General features: G+C 45.1%; 2 protein-coding genes across 8 annotated transcripts in view; one reads left to right on the top strand and one right to left on the bottom strand.

Moving 5' to 3' along the window:
• Positions 1–14,359, top strand: part of LOC120956488 (potassium voltage-gated channel protein Shaw) — a 56,872-nt gene extending 42,513 nt beyond the window's left edge. For 4 of the 6 annotated variants that reach the window (XM_040377979.2, XM_040377978.2, XM_040377980.2 and 1 more), the window contains one exon: positions 11,845–14,359. In XM_040377979.2, coding sequence (XP_040233913.1) covers positions 11,845–12,284 — 440 coding nt within the window. In that variant the 3' untranslated portion in view covers positions 12,285–14,359. Of the gene's footprint in view, positions 1–7,193; positions 7,680–11,844 lie in introns of those variants that run through there. The other 2 variants (XR_007452524.1, XM_040377983.2) reach the window with 2 other exon arrangements.
• A 2,122-nt stretch (positions 14,360–16,481) lies between these two features.
• LOC120959468 (uncharacterized) lies at positions 16,482–24,890 on the bottom strand. Of its 2 annotated transcripts, XM_040382876.2 has the most exons (5): positions 24,725–24,890; positions 21,960–22,886; positions 18,735–18,884; positions 18,500–18,663; positions 16,482–18,439 (listed from the first exon to the last, which is right to left on the bottom strand). In XM_040382876.2, exons 2-5 carry the CDS (start codon positions 22,372–22,374, stop codon positions 17,306–17,308), a joined length of 1,863 nt encoding a protein of 620 aa, XP_040238810.2. In that variant the 5' UTR covers positions 22,375–22,886; positions 24,725–24,890; the 3' UTR covers positions 16,482–17,305. The 2 variants fall into 2 exon arrangements, with proteins under 2 accessions (XP_040238810.2, XP_049465266.1); XM_049609309.1 differs by lacking the exon at positions 24,725–24,890 and having other exon boundaries at positions 21,960–23,767.
• Positions 24,891–25,287: the final 397 nt, after the last annotated feature.

Here is a 25,287-nt window from a genome sequence, read left to right as displayed (position 1 = left end):
AGGTCAGACATCACATCTTCACGGTCGAAATGCTGCGGCCTGTCATGGTCAAAGGTTACCGGGAGGGGCCCAGCATTTGCTGCTACAGTCGACGGCAGTAATCCCCCCCGCAGGGTAGGATGCTGGTGGTGGTGCATTACTTTTTCACTGCACCATCCAGCAAATCAAACAAACGTTAGGGAAAACTTTATTGTCCGTGCGTTGGCCACGAGGCGCGTTAATGGTGCGACGTTAAATGATGCTTCATGTTCTCGTTTTTTCTGCGCTTCTCGCGTCTTTGATACTTTTGGATAAGTTTTTCCCTTCCTACGCGTTCCTATCTACGTGAGTCATGCAAAGCAATGTGTTTTTTGTCCAGTGTTTTAGTATCATTTTTCTTACTTGAACTTTGGTTCTGGAAAATATTTGCTTTATTCTTTTTGTTGCTGTTATGTATTCCATGTAACATTCACTAAAACAATAATATATTCCAAAAATATTCTCGTTTCACTGTTCTCTTTAGGATGTATCAAGATGTCTTCGATTTTACTCAAACATGTCTATCAAAATAGATTGAACCATAAATGAGCATTAATAAAACAATCATTTGAAGGCCTTTTTTATGCCTTCATTATTTAAAAAAAGCCCATTTTCCTTACTGCCACTGAAACACTTTCCAAGCTGTCAAGAGAATGACTTGTTCGTGCGTGTTTCGCACGCAATTATCTGACGAACGGTGTCAACAATTTTGTAGCCGTGCAGTCTTACGATGATGGCTCACTTTTGCCACGATATAAGTTCAGAGAAAGTATTTTCATCAGCGATTCATAAACATTTTCCACCGTGCTTGCCCTCTCCTCCTTGCCAGCATGTCTTCACCAAATGATCGATATTCTACTCGCAAACGTCTCGCATAACAACAAAGTACAATCCTCCTCCTCCTCGCTCCCAACCGGTGTTTGCAAAAAAGCTCTTTGTCAACAGTCATGAAATCGCTGCTAAAACAAACTGCACGTGACAAACACGGGATACTGGTCTTTGGCCCATGCTTCCCTACCTCTCCCACCCACCGGCAAAGGATCGCACGAAGTTGTCTCGTGGGAGTTTAAATTATATTTACAGGCCGTGCCTAGCATTTATAACGAACGGCATGGCACAGCTGCGTTCGGTTCCCATCCCGTGCCGAGCGCCCGAAGAGAAACAAAAACTCGAGATAAACGTTTAATCGTCCTTCCAATGAAACAAACTGTCCACCACTGGGCGCCTTTCTGCGTGCGGTGGAAAACACTTCTTATTTATACAGTCGAAAATAAGATATTCGAGGACATTTTTTTCTGTTGCTGCTGCTGGTTCGTTTTGGTCCGTGCCAATTTAACTTTCAACCAGCTGGAATACCGAACAGGTGTCCCGATTGTTATGTAAATCAGGACAACACCGAGAACATCGCAAAGCAAATCCTTCCCCAGGTAGCACCTGAACGCACCCATTGTTACCTTCACGTCTTGTTGAGCTTTTCCTTGTTTTCGTGCTTGAACATATGAAAATTTAAATCATTTTTTATACCGCTCCTTGTCCCGCATATAGATGGGGCTGCTACTCGTGGGCGGTATGTACGACGTAGGTTCAATTGTTCGCCGGCACGAATTAAACGATCGAATAAAAGAGTAAGTGCAGCCCCCAACGCGCCAATTATCGGTAATTGATGGCTTTACTCGTACCGATTATCGACCTTCCTTGTGGGATTGAACCAACCGGGGTGCAATCAACCCCGTTCTCGATTTATGAGGCAGTTTTATTCGATGAGGTTATTGATTTTTTGCTTCACTCAGGAGAGCGAGACTCATAAAAAACTCCACATACGGAGAAAAATAGGAAAAAAGAACAAATCAACTCAAAAATGCTTTTAAATTGCTCCCAACAGAAAATGGGCCTATAAACGCTCTTCGCCATCGCCTACAGGTATGCAATCGGTGCATATAATCTAGATTACTTGATAATCGCGTCTATCAAAAGGCAAATAAACTGCATTGCATACCTTCAGGCGCACAAAACACATCTTGCATTTCATAGCATTTCATAATTTAAATCCTTCCTTTGCTGAATGATTATCCTTTCCGTAAACGCTTAAACGCCCTAAAGTATGCAATCCTAATGACATCAGCGCAACCATTTAGATCACCCGCTTAATTTATCGATACTCGCCTGTCATTATGTTCGATTAAAGCTCCTAACCGCGTCACTAATCGCCGCTAATATGCACTACGGATCAAACCGGGCGAGGGGTGGTAGTTTTATGTGCCCATTTTCCCAGCCCAGCGAAAACGGATGCAATTATTCACGCTGATGGCGCACTCTTCTCTCTTTTTTGCATGCCAACCCGCCATCCATCTCAGCGATCAAATGCGAATTTGGATCGTTTTGCCACGCGGGCTACGCAATAACACCGAAAAACATGAGTGCTTAGTGGGTTGGTTGTTTTCGCTGTGCCACTCCGCAACAATCCTCCCTTCTGAAGGGTCACCGAACACGTCTAGCGTTCGGGGTCATAAATATACCGCAAATGGGTTTAACCTTCCGCATGATATTTGTGCAAAAAGCTAATATCGGGTGGCCACCGTGGGTCGGAAATTATTGCCACTAAGATCGACACTATATTTCATCGCATCGTTCGACATGGCAATATAATATGAAGCTCTCGTGCACAGTGTGTGGTAGAAATAAATGTTCCTCTTTTTTGCCTTGTTTCACTAGCTGCAGCTCCACGGCTGGGAAGCTTTTTTCAATATATACACATATCCGTAACATATGCTAGACACAAACATATCATATCACCACCATCGCCACCGATCGGTCCGATGGAAAGATTCAATACTACGCGTGTTTGTAAATCATGTCACGTACCGGAAGCTTATTCACCTACAGCACCAATGTGTGTTGTTTCACACACACACACACATATTCCGACTGTTTTAAAACACCTCGGTGAGTGTTAAAACGGAAATAAAACACACACACACACCGGCGCGTGGGAAAACCTCATAACATATTTAAGCACTCCGAGCACTTCCGGATCGATCGTGTCCTGGAGGATTGGGCGTGGGGTCTAAATTTCATGTACGAGCGTGCGAGTAATTTATATCGATTCGTAGCATTGCACTTTCACGTACCTCGCCCAAGCAAATACTTCCGCATTATGAGCACACAAGTGCAATACATATATGTACTGCGAGCGGGCGATTTATTATTCGCATAGCTTGCTGGGCTGGACGTAGACCAACTCGATGATCACGCTTACGGAATAAATTTCCTGGAACTGTCTAGGGGTCGTTAAAATTAATAACAGAAAAAAACTCCAACTTCACTGTCGGAGGTATTCATTTTGCAAAGGCTGCTCTCCCCTGCTTTACTTTCCATGGTTATGTAAAACAACAAAAACTGCTCCACTTCTAGACCATTAAAAGAATCAACCCAAACTCCATTACTTCGCTCAGCCAGGTGAAAAAACTCCCATTTTATTCCCTTCCCCCGCTTTTGCTGCCTTCTACAGACGTTTCCGAATACGTTTACGAAGTTTATCGACTCCCCTTTCCTACCCAAACCCCCTCCCAACCCATCACCTCTTATCTACAACCGTCCAAACCGTGAGCAAAGTCATAATCCTTTGCCGAACCGAATGTCTAGCCGAAAAACTTTTAACGCGCCTAATTGAGCACCCAAGTACCCTTTTCGCAGTACTTACGCGGAGGTTATTTGTGATGCGACAATCGGATCGTTAAATTGAGACCCGTCGCTCTGGAAGCGACGGGCACTCAACCGCTTCTCCTCTTTTTCGTTCTCTCTCTCTGCATCAACCTAATGGATCGTAAAATTTTCAGACTGAAAAATTGAAAAATCAAATATAATTGTGCTAACCCGGGCACGTGGCTGAGAAGTTCAACATGCTGCGTAAACGAACGAACGTCTTTAAGCTTCTCTTGCCCATTCACGACGATATTATTCACCCCAGCACAGCACAGGCTTCGGCGATTTAAATCGATGATGGTTTCCATCCTAATCCATTTTCATCCATCCATCCATTCACGAGGCTTACCGGACGGTTCATGCCGCCTGTTTTGTTGTGTGGGAGTTTTGATGACTTTCCTTAATCCCCTTCTTTCGCATCACATAAACGCTTCCACCTGAGCAGCGTTTAGCTTCCGCAGGCCCGCAAATGCTGCTGCCGCTTTAAAACTAAGCCCACCGGAAAGCGATTGCCCACCCTCGGCACAAATTTATGATCATTATTTATGATGTTTGCCTAGTTTTGCCCAAACGGCAGCACACCGGTCAACACCACGCGTCGCGTCGATCCATCAACGGCAGCAGCAGCAGCACGCGCCCCCTATAAATCATTAGCAATTTGTCAACCTTCTCAACCGGCGCACCGTTTTTAATGTGACCCACGGTGCGTCAACACGGCTCGGCTTGGCCAGCAAATAAATTATCTTTCGATTCATTCTAAATTCAAATTAACACTCATCCCGGAGAGGCCCCTAGCGAGGGGGAGGTCCTGCTGCTTTTAATTTCGGGATGTTTGGGACTGCAACATTCGTGGTGCGTGGTGTTTGGGGAAAAGGGTTCGTGTTTCGTGAGGAAAGCTATAAATAATCAACTAATTTTGAAACATTTTTGTCAACTCTGCATAAACATGAGGCGGGCGTTTCCAGGGGAAACGGTTTGTGAGATGAATTTTGATGTGTTTCCCATGCTGAAAGCAGTTGATAGAAGCTAATCAAACATCGGGCGCTTGCGTATGATTTATTTGACCGAATAACGTGTAGATCTATGTTCGTGTAGATTAATATTGAACTATTAAGCTAAAATTAAACGAATGTTACGTGCTTTAAACGATAGAATGGTACCTGGATTTGAAAATTAGGTCTTAAATCAAGGACATAGCAGACAGATGAGTAAATGCACCAGGAACCTGTCCAAGGAGCTCCATTGCTTAACTGTGGACTTCAGCAAGAAACCAGATGACTTCCTTTCAACACCCTTGTACCATTCTTAAAGCGTACATAAGTACATAGCTTTGATTACCCATTTTCCACTATTTATTGTGTCTCCTAATCCTCTTCCCAAATCTCAGAATCTCAATAACTTTGCTCGATCATTGCGTCTAGTGAAGAAAACCTGCGTTACACGCTTCCTTACTTTATCGTCCGTCCCAAGCCAATCCAATAAATCCACCTTAACCGCTTATGATTCTCATCCCCAAAATAGCATACTGTGCTTGTATTATTGTCCCCCTGGGACTCCATCCAAAAACCTAATATGCACCAGCCACTACTGCGTCCATTGCACTTTATGATAAGAAAACCTTTCCTTGCTGCATCGGTGCACCACCCAGAAGCGAACCGCTGTACCCCATCCCAAGAAAGGCTACGATTATTTATTATCTTACATCGGGGATAGGTACCGAAACACACGAAACACGACGCAAAAGCAAGCCAACTGGAGCAACCCTTGGGTTGTCCTAGTTCCAGTTATTTCCCTTGAGCGTACGGTGTCTTCTCCCGTTCCCGCCAGGGGGAGAAAGTTATAAGTGTCTTTTTCGCTGCCCACTGATAGACACACACACAACACACACATAAGACACCAAAAATTCACCCGAGAGTTCCGGTACCGCTGCCAATAAAGTTCAATCCCCCCCAGGCCGCTAGATACGACCGTGCCAACCATGCTTGCTCCTGTGTCTGTGTCATGAGAAAACATCACAGTACATCTTTACTGCTTCCCAGCTCCCCTGGCGGGAATTGGCACAAGACACACTGACTTTCCAACGGTCCGTGGTCGTCTTTTCGCTGCTGGGATATTGGGGATGTACTATTCCGGCCCTCTGTGGTGACCGAAATTCGTCTCCGCTAACCCCATTCTCGCTCCTAAACGTTCTGTGCTGTGGTTCTGATGAAAGAATAAATTCATATCAAATCAGATACCCATGCCAACTACAGACCCAGACAGCAGGGCTGTGGGAGCGCAAGAAAGCATAGTTGATTCAGGAGCTTCTGACATCTTCGTGCCAAAAGTGAACAGCACACACACATAGCCCGAGAAGCTTGTATCCTAATACCGAGCCCGGGTTTAGAGCGAGATGAACGGGAATGAAAATTTATACCACAAACTACCTTCCTCAAACACGTTCCCGTCCGTGGTGTCTTTCAAATCAAAACCGGCTTGCGTTACGGAAATGGTTTCTATAACGATGTTAAGCTGTGTCTTTGGAGATACGCTCCTACCACACTCATTCTGCTACCCCCAAAACCCTAACGATCAGTTTTATCTGTTTGATTTTCTCGTCTCTTCATTCCATTCTGCTACGCCTGCCTCCATCCTCATCCTCCTGTCAGCCATCACCGAAAGGACCTTTGTGTCGTTCTACGAGTGTACGTACGAGTCTTAACAACATGTGTGTGTATGTGTATAATTCTCCACTCCTTTTTCCTATCTCACCGCACCATTGATGCGTTCGTTAATGCAATACAACCAATTTTCTGTTTCCTCTTTCGCTTTGGAGCACACCAAAACGAGCCGAAAATCCATCAAAACGTTGGACAGCCGTTTGCCACCACTGCACACTACATTAACGCATTTGTGCGCTCTTCGTTCACCTACTTTTATTTTACGAATGGTTTTATTGTTTCAACCTTTTCTTCCGTCATCATCATGGCGGCTTCTAGGACGGGGCAATCGAGTTCGCAAAGCACGTCGATCGATGTCAACTTTTGTGTTGTGTCTGTGTCTTTCTCCTTTTCTACCCTTTTTATCATCCCTTTTCCATCAATCTTCACAGTCGACACCGTTCCCGGGCGTATTCTCTTCATAGTCCTCATCTGACGTCATACTGGTGTCTCGTGATTCCCTCCTGCAATCCAATATAAAACATTAAAAAGTATAAAACCAAGCACTAAAAACTAAACCCGCTGAATCGCGTTGGTGGGCATCCCCTGTAGGGATTTCTCATAAAAGTGTTTCATATCCTGTTCGTTTCCTGGCTCCATCGTCCTCCGTCGCATTCCACGGTCCAATCAAGCGGGAAAACGCTTCCATTTCCATTGCCAGATCACCGCCACCACCAGCTCCCCGGAGAGAAGTGGATCGCCTTCATCTGATCGTTGCTGTGCCTTCTCGCTTTCTTTCTCACTCTCCCTCTCTATCTATCTCTCTCTTCACAGAGCAAACGAAACGGCGCATCTCGAACGCCATGAATCTGGTCAAAGTCAACACGAAGCTCTCGAGAGACTAGAAGCAAAACCAAGAGTAAGCCAGTAGAGAAGCGAAAAACGTGAATCAAATCCAAACAAACAAACAAACACAAAGAAAAGAAGCGCTTCCCCCTCGTCTCAGGAGAGTAGCGTAATAAAAACCGGGAAATGCAAACGTAAATTTCGCCCACCGGGTATTTTGGTAAAAAACCTCCCTCAAAGATGTAACATACAAATTAACTAAAATTGATTAACTGCAACTTTGTTTGGCGTTGGTTGGAGCTCGAACGGGGACACATTTTCACATTGCGCAAAGCGGTGTGTGTCTATTTGTACAAATGTGTTAAAATGTCATCCACACCGAGATCATTGGGGGACAGCCAATTCACCTTCCGGGAAGGTACAGCGTGCCATTTCCGCTTTCTGTGACGTGATTTTCTGTCCCGTGTATTTTTTCGCTATTACCCTCATTATTGATCTTGACGGGATACACGTTTGTTTTGATTTGTTTCCTGTTTTCCTGGAATGTCCTCTGTACTGAATATATTCTTTCCCGTTATTGCTCCTGTTGTCCCCCACCCATACGGCCCTGTGTTTGTACTGAGCATCTTCAAAACCCCAATCTCCGTTCCAGCAATCTCTGTAGCTGTTGTGTGTGCTGTGTCATGTCCGTTTGTATTGTAAGCATATTGTTCGTTTATGAAGTTTGTTCCCGCCTCAAAATTTAAACCCCCCCTCACCACCTCCAAAGGACCTATTTTTTGGTGAATGATTCCTCGTTAGCTCTCGTTGCGTTCCATACTAGTGTGTGAGTTGTTCCAGGGTACAAGACAATGCATTCGTTCGTAGAACATTATAATCTCCAACTTTTACATTCCTTGATTCCTCTTTTTCTCTCTCAGTAGCATATAGATAATGCCACCAGCAAGTTAACAAGCTCCTTTCTTATCTAGCAATTTATTAACCAGAACAATAGCATCATCACTTTCCAACTTTTCAGCTTTCTAACGACCAACAAAACTTTCCCTTTTTCCCTCACCGTTACGTTTGCAACACTTCGCTGATTATCCGTTGATTTATTGACACCAGCAGCAGTAACAACACGACCCCGCCAAGTAGCCACGAAACGCACCGATAGCACGCTACACCATGCTATTACCATCACCAAAACGAACTTTTTGACGTGTGTTGTGTGATTTATTGGATTTTCGGGGGGAGGGGATAAACTTTTTTTTTGTATAAAGCTCCTAAGAGACATTTAAAATAAGGCACCACTATTATCATGCAGTGAAGTGAACAGCGTTCGTGCGGATAGTTGTATGGAGATGATCGCTGCACTGTTGGGAAAGCAGTGGTCATAAATACTAATAAAATCCGTATATAAAACGCTCTTAGTAAGAATTGAAAATATTTATAAAATGTGTTGAATGTCCTTAAAGACTTTTAAAAATAAATACATTAATAATTGCAACCAATTTTGACCACCTTCACTAGCACCATTACCCCAGTGTGCCTTGTCAGCAATGATAGCATCGTTACACGTCACTAGAAAAGAAACTATCCCCTTTGTTGCACCACGAATAGAACCTCTACTTACTTTTTTTTGTAACACAACAAAAACACATCCTGGCACTGCCTTCGTTGCTGTATTGCAACTTCCCCGGTGGCACTGCCAGATCCTTTATCGAACCCGTGTTTGTGTGTTGATTTTTGGAACATTTTTAAAAGCTGCTATCTCTCTTTCTCTCTCGGAACAAGTTCCACGTGTTAGTTCACACGTCGTTGACCAAAAGGTACTGCTTCTTCTCTGCCCGTATAAAACTGCAGGTGCAACGCTAGTCTGGAGCAAGCACAAATTTCCCAAAATAACTAACACTGATTCCAGTACATTCCTTCCAGCATGCCTCATACAGTGGACGGAAGCTAACGCTTTCCAGGAGTGATGCTCACCCTTTTTGGCATCGTTTATCACACCGGAGGGTGGGAAAATAAAACAAAAAGCAGGAGCAAAGGGCTATTCACAACTAATTCTGCCACCCATTATATTACACCGGCAGTGTGGCCATGCTGCGTGTGTATTGGCTGCCACGGCAACGGACCGGGTCAGGTCGCCCGCCACGATACCGATCTTATGAAGCATCGTGCTGCCTTACCGTACCGTGCACGGGAGAGCAATGAATTCCTTCCATCCTTCCAACGTTTGTGTTACATGAATGGGTTGAAATTTTTCCTACCCCAAAGCATGAAAAACCAAACACACAAGCTATTTTTCACCAGCCAAAATCTCGTCCACAGGGTTGATAACGCAGCGGATGGAATTTTGCTCCATTGAGCCGTGATGCCCCTAAAAGCGTCTCTTTCACTCAATTGACCCACGTTCTGACCCTGGACCAACCACTGCCACTAAAGTAAACTGGAGGGGCGCAAAAAAATGGCTCCCTGTTTCCATCCCGTGGGGGAACAACGTTCGCCCTATTTCGGGATATTTTTCACTTCAAGGCACAGCAACGCACGATACGATCGCGATACACCGACCCGCGGTGAAAGGTACGGTCTTACAAACAAGGCAACCAAATATTGATTCTGCTGATATGTTCGCGTATATTTTTTCTGCTCTCCATGAGGAAAACACGGTACATTCCCATTCCTATGCTCCGTTCCGCAAGTTTCGCGTGTCAATATTGAAGCACAACAAAAACGCGTACCAATTGCCAACACGAATGAAGTGATTCCAATCAGCTGATGCTGGCTGTTTTCCTCTTCCGACAGCATGCTTTTTTTCATCACTGAGCTGCAAACTAAACTGCTCTCTTTCGCATGCTGCAGCGAACCCGCTCGGGGCGGTGGTCAAATCTTTCGTAATTAAATTCATTCACTCTAGCACACACCGAGCGGTAATTTGCATTTCTTGCTCCCCGAGCTTCAAAGGGCAGCAACGAGTGAAGGTCGAGATTGCTTGTTGCTCGGAATTATTCGAGCAATTTTGTCGGGATTTGTGCTTCACCTAACATCACGCCAGATTTCCTGTGATTGATGTTGTAAGATGTTCCACTCTGTTTCCTATCTCGTCAGCCAACTGTCTTGCGTTACAAGAATGCCACCGAGACATTCTAGCAATAATGAAACTATATTCCTGATTTACTGCGCCTTATAAGCTACCAGCAATACGTTAAGGGATATTATGCATCAAACTGTCGCTGAGTGAGCCTTGGGTCTCAGAATTGTCGTTAATTTTTAATCGTTTTGCATAGATAATCTCCACCTCTAAAGTGTTATGTTCCAGTAGATTCCACCCCTATGATAGTGACATTGATATTTATGTGTGTTGGTGTGTCTGTGTGTGTGTGTAACTGATTTCCCTGTATGTGTTTAATGGCAATTGATGGTTTTGATGTTGTCGTCTGACTATATATAAATATAGACATCCATCCTCCTTAGCCTGTAGCAACCTGAGTGTTTCATCCCCACGTAGTCGTAGACGTACAATGTACAGTACACACGATGACACCTTCATTTAGAACCACACGCGTGTGTCAATGGGTTTCTCCTGTTCGTCCTGTATCATCACACCAGCTTCTCACGTTTCCCACATTAACATTCTATTTCGCCTCACCCAGACCTCTTAAGAAAGTCATCACCTTTAAGCACGCGAACAACAATCTCACCTCTCATTTCCCCCTTTCATCACCTCTCATTTCCATCCGCTGCCACCGTTGCCGGCTGCTGAAAGATTAAAACATATTAGCTCAAATCTCCACCGCCTAAGCTTCATCATAAATTAACCACACGCACTGCCGGCGCCGGTTCGTGCCGCACTAATCATCGTCCTAAATGACTGCTTCGAGCTGCTGGAAGATGGCAGTAACGAAAGCCATTATAAGGCTCCGGCTAGGTCATTCGAAGCGAGATACGGCAGACAACACATTAACGCATCATTTTGCTGTAACGATTATTTCATTTTCGTGGTGTTTCTTACGTTCCAAAGCCATGCTCGGTGTTTGTGTAGCTATTGTTAGGTAAATTGCATAACTTTGGGCGTTTTGGTGTAGTGTAAACGCCTACAGTTATGCTATTATCATATCATATCATTCCTTTCTTCATTCAATAGTGGTTAAAAACTGGTCTGTTTTCTTTCACTCATATTCATTCATCCTTAAAATACACTTACTTCTTCATTAAATAAGTCAAATCATATAACCATCATGGATATTCACCCTGTTTGTGACCTAAACTTTATTGGCGTTTGTGTAGCAACAGTGTTTGATTGCTCCCTTCTCAAGTAGATCCTTATGGTATGGTTGTTTTGAAAACCGAAAGATCCACAGTTGTATCACACTCCTTTCTTAGAGATTCGTTTGATGTTCCGTGTTGGCATCCTACTGTCGGATCGTGTAACTTCTCTATCTCTTCAACCTCACTATCACTCTTACGTGTGTATCTCTCTCTCTCTCTCTCTCTATCTATCTCTCTTCAATCTCTTTCGATGGTTTATGATTGTTTGTAGACATTTCAGGCATGTCGTTAACCTGTCGTTCCTTTCCATATCTTGCCCGTCGCCTCCATTTGAAGCTTCAGTTTTCACTAATTTCTCTCTTTGCCACTATCAAACCCCTGCCCGCAGGTCCGATCGGGGCGAGCATCGTTGCGATGTGCCCGAAAAACGTGGGCCTGCACACCAATCCAGCCCTCGCGATGTGCAAGCCAACGTTCGAGGTGCGCCCGCCGAGCATCGTACCGACCCCGATGATGCTGGTGCCGCGCGACTCCACCTACAAGCCGACCGTTACCACTCCGACCGCAAACAGTGGCACAGGTGGGCTGACCATTACAGCGCTCGCCAATGCGACCAGCACCAACAACAACAGCACAACGACCGTCAACAACAACAACAGTAAGAACAGCGCCAACAGCAATAACGGCACCGGCGGAAAGACGATCGCCAACAGTAATAGCCAGAGCAGCATCGTTAAAAGCGCCAGCGGACAGCTGGCCAACTCGGTGCTTAAGAGCAATGGCACCACCGCGAAGGAGGCGAACGGCGAGGAGAAAAGTTTTCTCTGAGCGTTCGCGTGCACCGCCCTGCAGCGCCCGAATGTAGGCAACCGCCCAGCACCGCCAACCGAATGCCAAACACTTTGCAAACGCACCCACTCCTTACTAGCTGTAAGCGTTGTAAATATGAATTGTAAACCCCGTTGTATATGATGATACCGTGTCGTCGCCGCCAGATGGATGAGAACCGACTCTCTAGTTCCCCGTACCGTTTCGTACAGTTCGTTCAATAGTGTATGTGTGTTCTTTTTTGTGCGTGTGTGTGTGTAACATAATTGTCACTTATTCAGCCAACCGTTTCAATCTTGGGCGCAGTTGGTGCGATAGCTACACTGTCTGTTCGGTGGCCTGTGAAGGAGAAAGGTGGCTCAATTTTCAATTATGCCTTGAGCGCTTGAACCAGGCAATAAACGGCAGCACATACACCTTGCAATGATTGCGCATATTTTTAATCGGATATTTGTAAGACAGCTGTTTGCCTGGAGAATGTATTTAAATAAACGTGAATATTTTATACTTCATGCTCTCAGCTCGAAAACACGCTAAAGTAAGCTTTGTCATGGTGCTTTTTCTACCATCCACCTGAGAGTTATTGTAAAAAAAACCAACCAATACGCCAATCGTTCGCATCTCTGTAAAGGTTTCTATTAAATGGATGACATGTTTTCACATTTTTATGTTAATTTTTAATCTTATTTTTTAATGCACCACAAGCACTCCAATGCATTACAAAATCAATTATGTTTAAACTCCATTTACAATTCCGTTTACCACAGTATGTGTTTTAATCGCTTTGCCTCTAAACTGTATTGTTTGTAAAAGAAACTCTAAAAAAAACAAAACAAGAAAAACAATGAATAAAAGAAAGCAAAACACAGAATCATAAGCATTGAATGTGATAAAAGTAGATATAAAAGCATAAAAAAGGAAAGGCAAATCCTGCGGGTGTGTCGCGTGTGCGTATGAGTGTGAAGGCAAAAGTGTGCGACCGTTCGAAATGTAATTTACAACTTTTTGCTAGAACACAATAGGAAATAAATAAACTCATTCACAAAACTTGATCGTCTCTCCCTGCAGCAGAAGCTCAAGTGCGGTGTACTTCAATGCAAATGCATTCAATTAATGTAAATCAAAACAGAGGAGGACAGAGCCGGAAAGGAAAAAAGTAAAGAGAAAAGTAAAACAAATCACAACGCTATCGTTTGCAGATGACAGGAGGAGAAATTATGGAAAGCAAAAGCTGAAACACACAAAAAGAACTATTCACACTTACCGATTCACTGGTTGAGAAAATCTATCAAGCTTAACGTGTAAAAGTGAATATAAACAAATATGCGCAAAACAAACCAACCCTAGATACTTGCTGCACTACTTCAAGTAAGCGATAAACGAAAGCAAATAAATATATTCAGAAATAAAGAAATGAAACACACAAATCTCCCCCAAAGCTCATAAGATAACACTTTACGAGTCGAGAATTAAACGGAACAACAACAACGGCAGAAGGCAGACAAACGGGGATTGCTGCAGCAAATCAGTGTCATTTATTGTTTTTTATCCTTTATTTTCCCTTCTTCCCTCAAGGTGATGTCTGACAGGAGTCAGGAGCACAACAAAAAAAAAGAATACGGAAAATGAATGGAAAATATTATCCCAGCACAAACAAATTCTAGGAAAATGCAATTTTTATTTGATTTTTTGCCTTTTAATCTTTTACCTACTAAGGGAGGGAGCGTACGCGTTTATCCCCCACTGGGGACAATTGTATAATCCGATTTGTACGTTTTCAACCTTGCAGAAAGGGACGGACGCGAACAAAAATAAAGCGCCATGACTTTTGGGGGTTTTGAAAAAGTTGGAAAGAAATCGTGTCTAACTTAACGTGTGCAATAAGTTTATGGCAAACGCGATACCCGCTCCTTAACATTCTGCCCGTGCTGATAGTCACAGGACGTAGGAAATACAAAGGAATGACACTTATCGAGCAGTGGATGGGGACGAATTTATTCACAAAAAAAAAGCCCAAAAGGCAAAGCAAATTTCCAAACGAGGGTCACAATAAAAATAATTACCGCAAAAATCTACGTGACAAAGTGTTTGTGTGTTTCATTTAGCATTGTGCATTTTGTTTTGTTTTCCCCGCATCTGCGAAAGCTCATCTCTTTATCGTGTTTGCTTTACGGGAAGCACGATAACGCTTCGCACCCTTCCGCAAGGATAACACTTTTCACATTTTTCGGCCTTTTCTCGTTTTCGTCACTGAACAACAAAAAATAGAACAGTCCTTCCAATTTGTGTTGATAAAACCAACCAGTTCGCAGCAACAACACCTGACCTGGTCACCTGGCTCAGCACCGTTCGCCGGGGCTTGTTTTGACCAAAGATTTATGCTTCGTTTTCCCCCTCGGATGCTTCAATCTGTGCTGTGGCACATTAAAATCGTACTGCAATGAATTGTGCACTCCCTTGCGGCCCCCTGACAAACCTTCTCTGTTCCAATCATCTGAGCAGAAGCACGTTTTGCTGCCACTAAAGAACCGTTGCAATCTTTTCACGGTCGAGGTCGAAGAAGTTTTTTTTTCAATTCACAATCCCTCTCTCCTTCTCTCTTTCACGTTCCTTGAAAAGCGCAAATCGTACAAGCAGCAGCAGCAGCAGCACCATCTACTCTTGGAGGTAATAAAGTACGAGATTAAAATTTCATTCCGAAACAAGAACACCGTGCGCCACCGCCGTGTGCCGTGTTCGTAATTCTGGATTCCATTCCGAAGCGCGGCCCGACGAGCGGGCAGCAGTCGAACAACTAAAGCCCTTGAAAGTGTACCTTCCTATCTGGGGGAGGGGAGCAGAATGCAGAACCAGCAGCAGCAGCAGCAGCCGGAAAGTTCCTGGAAACTACATGGCACAAATTGCAGTCTACCGTTTGCCTCTCTTTTTTTCTTTGCCTACCAAACGAAACGTCCCACTGCCAGGAAGGCTTGTGCGCCGCATTCATCTGACCGACTGGTGCCCGTTTCAGTTCACCCAGGCCTTTGCAAAAGTACAAAAGTTCATAAAGAAACCATTAAACTCAAGTCAATTGGAGAAAGTTATTCTCATTTGCTAACCCCGTGTGCCGGGCAGTTCCCGAGCTGGACGCATTCCCGCAAACCATCCCATCCAGCTCCGGAGGGAATTAAATCAGAACGAACGATACAACCTACTACCTTTGGGGCTGTCCCGGAGTTTCGGGACCGATGAAGCTTTGCACAACCGAATTTGGGGAACACATTTCAATTTTATTCCCACTGTGATTATGTTTTCGGATGACGAAACGAACAATGGGTACGGAGCTGGCCACCTAGCAAAAGCAATTGAGCAATAACGTCAACGACACGAGTGTACGATTAGTTGTGGGGGGAAAGGCAAACAACCAATGCTGGACCGTTTGAACTTTATGCTTGCCGACAGCCAAGCAAAGGTTAATTAAAACATTTCCCGTTGATATTCCGTGATGGTGGTTTCATTTGTTGCAAGTAATTGTTTTCTATGATCTTTGAACTTTCTTTAATGTTTCATTAAACAACTTCCGTCGATGGTTCAACGTAAATCGTGATATGTTATTTTTTAATTAAAATATTAAAGAGCAACTCCTACCAGCAAACTCAAGCCCAGCAAAGAGACAAGTTTATCATAACCACAATTCCTGTTTTTATTTCTAGCATAAAACCATCTTGATACAGATTTGAACCTTTCAACAAAGGTTACCCTTGTACAGCATAAACAGCTCCACTTTAAATCAGCCAAGGGAATCGTAATTTTCCTTCCCCAATCCAAAAACCACCAGCACGAAATTGGGACCATTCGAAAGCACTCGCACACACACACACACACGCACACCCTTGCCAGACTTCCGAATCCTTTATGACAACGGAATGCTCTTAACCTACATAAACTGCCACAATCAATTGTTTCACGTGTCTTTCTTCCCCGACGTGCGGTAACGTGCCGGGTCGCATACCCCCGCACACTCTGGTGGAGGTGAAGTGATAGAAATTATGTTTTACTGCCATCCGTCGCATAAAGCGTGGTTTCCTATTTCTTCTCCACCACCACAACCACCCAGCTGAGGAGTGTTCTTGTCGTCGCTGGTCGTCGCCCCATAACGAATGGGGACCATATTTCGGCTTACATTAAACGAACAGGACTCGTAAAAGAAAAGGTGCTCATGCTGTTGTTTCATATGCGATTCGCTCTCACTGTCTCTCTCTCTCTCTCTCTCTATTGGAAGCACATTTTCATGGCATCGTTTTATTGCGACGATATGACGATCACGAGATGATTGAACTGTGATGGAAAAGGTCGATCGGAGGGTTATTAAGTCGTAAGATTATGATGTGAAGATTACGGAGGAAAATCCTTATCTTTTGAACCGTAAAGCAGCTCAGAGATAGCGTCGACTAAATATAAAACAGCAACAAAAACCGCCTCAAACTATGCAATCCACATGACATTGCGCCGTAAGGTATGCAACACGCATTACACAACTCAATTCTTAGTTGGTTATTACTTTATTTTAGCAAAGCTGTCATCTTTGTTTGTTTATTTCTAAAATAAATTATGGTACAGCCAGTGTCCAGGCTATTGTTTGAGTTCCTGTCGATAGGAACTCTGAATATACGTTCAACTAAAACCTCCAGTGCAGGACAGTACATTACTAATCGTGTGGTGCAGTGGTAGAGATCTATTCTATAATGCATTTTCATATTAAGAAGAGTGATGTGATGAAGAATTAATGAAATGCAGTGCATTCGAACCAAGCCAAAGTCGCATGACGATTTACACATTAACCTAATACTTCTCTTCTTGGACGTACCACTTACTGTCTACACGTGTACTAACCTACATTTTCATCGCACTCGTTCATGGCAAATAAATACATTCAGCACACTCACCACCCAGACTACAGACACAGCTACAACCTAGTTTTTTTACAGACTTCTCACTTCTTCTCCTTCCTGTACACATCATGAAGCACTCGCTCACACAGTCTATCCCGCACAAGGAATTTGATTGTACCGGATACACGCACCGATATTATCTTCCGGACTACCTCGATCGATTCCCTCGCCAAAGTGTATTCCGAGCCGAAACGGTGTGACGGACGTCTCCACCCGACACGGTGAAACTCCTGGCGGGCACAGTGAGTTACCGCAGTGTACCGGTCGGCAGCTGGGCAAATCTCCCATCCCTACGCCTATGAAATCCTCCACGATGCACGGTAATGTGATCCGATCGAGACAGTTGATGCCATCGAACTGACGAGCGTGCCAGTCGGCTCGTGCCATGGCCTTACCTTTACGTTTTTTCGGAGCTTTGATATGTTCTTCTTCCTCATCGAAGATGCTACGAGAGAAAAACGATGGGAAGAACCCATCGAAGAATCCACCACCGCCACCTCCTGAGCCTTCCTCATCCGCCGCTGGCTCATCGGCGGCGACTTCGGGATCTTCCTCTGCCGGTACTGGTTCATCGGCTGCCGTTTCCAAATCCGCCGCTGGTGCTTCTGGAGATGGTGCTTCCACGACTGGATCTGCAACTGGCGAAGTTTCCACTGGGATATCGGCCGCAGGGGCAAGAGGATCATCCGCTAACGATGGATCGGAAAACGGTCCAGTTCCGGAGGTTGGTCCCGCCGATCCTCCTGGCGATCCGATGCCTCCTAGAGGGCCTCCTCCTGCTCCTCCAGGTGCTCCCTGTCCGCCCGAACCCGGCAATCCAATCCGAAACGATTGATCATCACACGGTTCGTACGATACGGAGCACATACCCTTCTCTTGCCGAATGCAGGCACGATAGTTTTGGTTCGCTAGATACCGCCCATTCTCCGCGAAGTTAAACGTCTGTATCAGCCCCTCCGATCCGGTGTAGTACTGCATACATCCGCTCGGCGACCGTTGACTGAACGGGATCTGCGACACACGAATCTCCCACAGCCGCTGTGCGAACGACCTGGAAGCAAAGTTCATCTCCAGCTCAATCGGCTCCTCGGCACGGCTTTTAGGGTTCAAATCGTAGTACAGATGTTGGCCCGAGTTTTGCCCGCACAGATCAAACGGACTGATGCCTCCAATCAGCCGGAACAGGTCGCCTTCACACACCCCCGTTCGTCGATTCGGCTGACCCTGTGCACGAGAGGTCACTTGGTTATTGATGAGCTTCAATAAAGACGCCCAGTTACATACCAATGCGAAGTGGATGAAATCAAACTTGAGCTGCGAGATGTCGGGATTCATCAGCTTAATCTTAAGCTTGCAGCTGCCCAGATCCTTCGGCACGATGCCGGGGAACGAGGGCGACACAAAGTAGGTAATGTTGTTCACAATCTCCTCGTTACAGGTGGCAACGACTGGGAATAGAGAAATGCCGTTCAAAAGCAAGCAATATTGAGCAACACACGCCACCGCCGTAGATACTTACACACACAGCACACACCGAAGCCGAGTGCACATTGGCCCCGTGCCGTTCCGCCCCCTATGCGGCACTCGTACACGTTCATGCACATGCCCGTCCGGCGGCCATCATCCGACAGGCATTCGTCATCGACCGGTACCGGCAGGAAGTTAAGCACTGAAAACGAAGGAAACACAGAGAGAGAGAGAGAGAGAGAGAGAGAGAGAGTCAGAGAGAGAGAAGGTATCAAAATCCGGCATCCTTAATGGCGTCGAATGCCTCCAGGGAGAAACTACGGGCGGGGAGAAGGACGTGTGTGTTTAACTATTCATGAGCCTTATGAGGGGGTAATGAGGACGTGTTGTCTCGATACGTAGTGTTTGCTCCCACCTCACCCGAATGCTGATCTGTTTTCGGATGGACGAAGCAAACGAACGGGAATGCATCGAGGCTATTTGCTTAGCCGGGGGCGAGGCTGTTTGTATCCTATTTCTGGCTTTCTGGGATGAAAGGTTACAACGGGAGTTCATTTGATGGGCCATTAGAACGTTCCCTCCACTGCTGCTCAAACCTGCCAAAGGTGCATTAAAGCTGCCCGCAGCAGCGTACTGCATTCTCGGAACATTTTAGCATCAAACTTGACCTCACAAATGCTAGTTAGATGATGCTTTCAAAATAAATGATTCCAGCAAGCTTGCTCCCCCTCTATCGGTGCTTTAAATCGGCTTTTCTCACCAGCAGAGCCCTTGTGCGCCCGTGCAGAACCTTCAGCAACCCATTTACGATTACTTTAGCTCGCACCATGGATTATTCAGCACCCAATTAACCACGCCGTCTTCTCCACATCCCAAGACGACGACGACGGCTTCTAGCATGCATGCCCAAACGTGTGCAGAGCAAACAAGTGTCTCCAGCCTTCCCTTGTCTTCCATCCTGCTAACTGCTAACCAACCAAACGCCATGTAGGACGTCGTGTCTAGAATGTGAACTTACGCTATCAAGCGTCTCCTATACCTTCAATCCCGACCCGACCCACACCTCAGCACGAAGAAAGCCAGCACAAACTTTGTCCTCCTGCACTGCACTTCTATTCCTGCAGCGTGTACGGTAAACGTGTTTAGCTTGTTCAACAGCTAGTACTACTACCGACAGCATTACAAAACTCTACTTCTAGGCCCCACCTTCCCATCGTAGTGCCTCTACCAAACGGCCTGAGGTAGCTTATTTTTGTTATTGTTTTGCCCGGCAACCACACGGCTGCGTTCTTCCAGGGAGCATTACGCCACTGTACAGGGCCGTGGTTCTGGTACGGTCGGACGGTCGCTCTACCCGTCGGTCGTTTGTTAATTTGGTGTCAGATCTGTTTAACCAACTACCAAAACCTTCTCCTCCCCGTTCCGAACGATCGGCTGCAGGCGCTTGGTGCATCAACTTCTCATTCCAAAAACCTCTGCTTCACTTACTTAGTTGTGCTGCATCGCAGAATGGTGCATCGCAGCGCGTGAGTGCACCTCGTACACAGGGTGGCTCTGTGTAGTTTGAATCGCCTTGTAAGTAATGATTTAACTTCCTGGCTCATTTCAGTTCCTGCTCACAGCAGGATGGCGAAGTGGATTTTAGGAAGCTTTTAGCAAGAGGATTTTGTGTGTGTGCGTGTGTGTGTGTGTGTGTGTGAGTGTGTGCGCGTTGGAGTGTAATATTCAGCACACTGTTTGTAAAATGGTGTGTTTTAATAAAGGAGATGCACAGATCATTAATCAATGTTAAAAGCATGCAGGCTAATTTTTGAATGCTAACTATATTACGCTCCCTTGGCACGTCGATTTATCATGCCTTGCTTTTGGTCAGTATCAGAAAAGTTCAACAAGCATTGGTTTCTTCGTGCAAAAACAAATTTGTTTATCGTTTCTTTTACCAGATGTGATAGGTGGTAGCTTGCTCGAGGTAGTTCATGCTGTAATACAGATTAAATTCGCTTTTGTTGAGTTTTTTTATATTAAGCAATAGGAATCTTGTAAGGTCTTTCATAGTATAATATGCATTCCTATCTGATAAAAGACATACTTCTCTAATTACTCTCCTCAATAAGCTTATAGTTATGCTTCAAATTGTAGTCTACTATTTGAAGCACTTTTGAAATGATCGTCTTTCTTATCTACTTTTAAGGAAAATACTTAACATTTATCCCCCATGAAAATTCCACTTCTAACTCCATTTTGCACTGAAAAATTTGAGAATTTACATTCTCTTTCAATTGTTCAAAACATTGCTCGATATTTTCATTTGGAACATTCTTTTTTAGCAGTGAGATGACTATACTGCTATGGGTAAAATTGAGACTGAGAAAGACTAACCTCTACCAAGGAGTGAGACCATATTCTGTTCTTTTGTCAACGGGGATAACAAACCAGAAGGAACTTTTATTGTACTTTTTCAAGATTTACAGGGTTTTCCAGGGGTTCTCATTGTTGTGGGACACTTCCTTGACTCCTTCCTATTGGAAGTGAACTTCGTATGATGGGAATTGGACTCTATGGCACCCTTTTTGGACAGGCTACTTGGGAATTCCTATTAGAATTGTCCAACAAGGGTGCTATAGAGTCCCATTCCCATTACATTAAGTTCATTTCAATTAAGAAAGAGTCAATAAAGCGCCTCACAGCTATGAGAACTCCTGGGAAACCCTATGAATATGTAACCTGTATGTTTTTACTTATGCTTGTATAAATATTATTGGTTGCTTAAGAAATAATCTGAAGGAAAAATCTATCAAAACTATCTAAATCATCATTTCCATTCAATGATCTTCGCTACATTTTCCCTCTACACAGAGACACACAACCAACCTTTAATTTTGCTTTAATTCCGTGACCTTCAACCGACCAGATCCAGAACTTTCGCCACGAAGGTTTCAATCTTCCCCTGCTTTGCTGCTTGCCGCCGGCGGAACAAAACATCGCCAAACCACGCCAATCCGATCCGATGCAATCACACTACAATTATGCTGTTACACGAAACAAGTTCCGAACTGTTGTTACACCTCCCCCGTTGCCCTCCCCCTCTCAATCGAATCCGGTTTGCCCCATCTTGCTCATCCACTTTCCCGTGGGGGGGGGGGGGCGGGAAGGAGATGTGCTCCTTCCCCACCCTTCCCAGCAAATGACAAACCCCGATGGCTAAGAATTTCACATACACAGCGATTAGCGAAAAACTTTCACCTCCGTTACAAACCCCCCCCCCAACAAACGTTACCTTTCCCGGAGCGTCGTCTTGTGCCGCCCTGCGGCCGGCTGCTTGCGTCACCGTAGAAGGAAGCGACACCGGTCGATTCGCCGTAGCTGTACCGGCTGCGCCGCACCGAACCGGTTCCCGTCCCGTTGCCGTACCGGTTCGTAACTAGGTCAAAGGAATCGCTCGACCTTGCCCCTGACTCCGTGTCCTGCTGGTGGCCCGCCGGCGCTCCCCAAATGTCGTACGTCTTCATCGAGGGCCACGATTTGGCGGACAGGGAAGGTGCGGCCGTGCCGGGGGTGGGTCCTCCTCCCACCGTGAGGCCTACGAGCAGCACAACGAAACCCAGCGGCACCGGTGACCTCAAACCGGTGTGAATCCTTTTTCTTCGCTTACGGGCTCGAGCGGCGGAACGGCTTTCCTGTGCCGTGGTCATGCTGACGATGCAAATTCAAAACGACTCGTCCACGTTCAAAGTAGGCAATAAATATTGAAGAAGGTTGTAAATCCCTCCTTCTTTCCCTCGTCCGTGGTCTATCGTTCTCGTACAGTTGCCCTCGAGGTTGCGGTCGCTTTCAGCGCTGGCCAAATTCCGGTACTGGCATTCTTGGCGGGCTCAAGTCTTTTCATTCGAGCAGTCGCGTTAACAACACAACACAACAACTTTGGCTTTTGCACATAATAATTAGGAATTATGAGGTCACAAAATGAAATGACACTGCTGAACTTGTTCCACCACTTCCACCACACACTCAGCTAAACGAAACTTTTATTAGGTCACAGGGAAATTTAAGCCACCGGCGTTGTCTTCCGTGCGGCATTCGTACGGTTGCTTTTATTCATTGCACTTTTAAATTTCACTCAAAAAAACGCACACTCACACTGGCACACACTTTGTCTTCTTCGTTTTCCCTGAGTGGTATTAGCACATCAGCTCATAAACAGGAACTGCTCCTCAATTTGAATCGTTTAGGCATTAATTAGGCTTCACCAGTAGCTTAAATAGCACGAGCTTTTTTTGGTGCTCTTTTAACGACCTTTTCACTCATAAACTTAGGCATTACCGCCCTTACTGGGAGTGTGTGTATATCGCTTTAAAATGTTACCTACAGACACACACACACATGGGAGAGGTTGTTGTTTTTGAATTACCACTAAATAAAACACCGCTGCACACAAACACGCTACCGTGTAGTACCAACTTTTGACCGGCACAATATTCCAGCGGGAAAACAATTTTCCCCATACACACACGCACGCGAACCACTGTAACGGTATGCGGCGGATAGCGGCAGCATAAAAATGAATGCATAAATTATACCACAAACACACACACACACACACACACACACACACACACACACACACACACACAGTGCACACGGTGATGAAATTTTGCTGCCTCCCAAAGTTCTTATCACGGAACCAGCGGACCGGTGGCGGCCAGGGTGGATGTAAAGGAGCGGACCAATTTTCAGCTCGTAAATTTTTGGCCCAACCTAACTACTTGGGAAGCATACACACACACACACACAACGAGGGTTGTTTATTGTTTTTCTTTCTGCAAAAGTGTATGGGTGTTATCAGGAAGAGAGCTTTTTTGTTGCGGGGGCAAAACGTATTTCATATTAAAATAAAGCTTGTTGACATGTTGAGTGGAGGGCGTGTGTGTGTGTGTGTGTGTGTGGTTGTGTTTTCGATTAATCGCAAGAGAAAAACAATTTTATAATACGGGAATGGAAATTGCTTGAAATTAAATGCATTTTTTTATTGGATGCCCTACATCCCCTATGAATATCCTAGTGACTTAATTAAGCCAATATTTGCAAAGGAACATAATTTAATTCAGTTTCATTCTGTAACCTTCACACAAAGTAACAAAAAAAAAGGAAATTAAGTACATTCCAAGACACTCCCTTTACAGAAAGCAGCCTTCACAATCGTATTGGCAATTAATTACGCTTTCATCAACTTCCAATCAGCAGTCAATTATTATTGGCAGAAAGCATTAGACCCGGAACGAACTATTGATTGAAGTCCGAAGGCACCTCCTTGACCACCACACCACCACGACCGCACGCAAAAATTGTCACTTTCGTACGTTCTCATTATCTTGCGCCTTTGCCCGCGGCAGCAGCACCAGCATCCCCACAAGAGACACACTCAAGCACACACACGCACGTTTGTGGCTTGCAACAAACTTTCTCCAATTACTGTACGCGCACGAGACTCGGACCGAAGCGAGAGAGTTTGTCGGATTGTCTTTGCAGAAAGGAACAGAGCGTGCGTGTGTGTATGTTTGAGAAGTTGGTCATTTGCGGGGAAGCATCCCAGGGTGTGTTTGTAACCCACAAAAATAATGTCTTTTTAATCACTGGACGACCACACAGAGTTAGAAATGTTTGGTTTTACGCTGGAATGTGTTTCCCTTTTCGTGACGTGTGTGTCTGTATTTTTTTTTTCTAAACAAGTACAAAATGCCTGATCTTAACTGCTTTCTTTGATAGCATTTTGTATATTTTATCAATTTTTAATTAAAAAAAAACATTAGTTTCGTCTCGTTAGCTTCACACCTTACACGCGCGGCTTGATATCTCACTGATTAATCGAATACCACCCACTGTTCGCGCTGCTTATCTTCACACGCCCATCAAAATACACATAAAACCTCCCATTAACACCTTTCCTCATTAGCGAAATGAGTTATGAGATGTGCATCGATGCACACCTCTTCGATGCACTTCATCTTCACTGCACCGTACACACAAGCACGCGCGAAAACAAACCTCTTTTGCTCAAAGCACGACCACATGAGTGTCCATCCACAGACACGTCCGTTCCAGACGATCACTTAAAGCATACTACTACTACACCCGATCCACCGCGATCAGCACCGGTCGGTACGATCGCTTTCATGCTCTCCGGGAGAAAGAGATCTTTCTTTCTCGTGCATGATTCATGCCTACCGTTTCGTACCAAGCTGCCCCGATGCCACGAGCGACGAGCGATGCAAGTTTAAAGATCATCATCATTTCTTTGCTCGTTTTTCGACTTCCTTCCTTTCGGCGCAGGTCTCTTAGACAAGGTTCGGGAAGGTCAAATGTTTATGCGCTTACCAGCACGCTTTGCTGCTTGTTTAAATGGGAATGTTGGATGCAGCGGATGCATTCGGACGAGGCTTCGGTGGGATGCTGCACTAAACAAACCCGCGCGCGAAGGGGCGTTGAGTGAGAAACACCACAACGAGCCCGTGAAGCACTCTTGAGAGAAGGATCGGAATGGTTTGATCTAACCCCCGCGGGGTGCTAATGACCCTTCAGGAGTTTGTTTTGGTTAGCACTAGACATTG

The sequence above is a fragment of the Anopheles coluzzii genome, chromosome 3 (assembly GCF_943734685.1).
Source record: "Anopheles coluzzii chromosome 3, AcolN3, whole genome shotgun sequence".
In the NCBI taxonomy this organism is placed as follows: domain Eukaryota; kingdom Metazoa; phylum Arthropoda; class Insecta; order Diptera; family Culicidae; genus Anopheles; species Anopheles coluzzii.
This window is presented reverse-complemented; position numbering and strand designations above follow the sequence as displayed.

Bases quoted from the DNA above. Each gene is read 5' to 3' on its own strand.
- LOC120959468 (XM_040382876.2), bottom strand. From the start codon at position 22,374: ATGACCACGGCACAGGAAAGCCGTTCCGCCGCTCGAGCCCGTAAGCGA. The intron at 18,885-21,959 runs GTAACGTTTGTT...CTTCGTTTTCAG, and splicing joins AAGACGACGCTCCGGGAAAG to TGCTTAACTTCCTGCCGGTA. The intron at 18,440-18,499 runs GTATGTAACTGG...TCTCGTGCACAG, and splicing joins ATTTCATCCACTTCGCATTG to GGTCAGCCGAATCGACGAAC.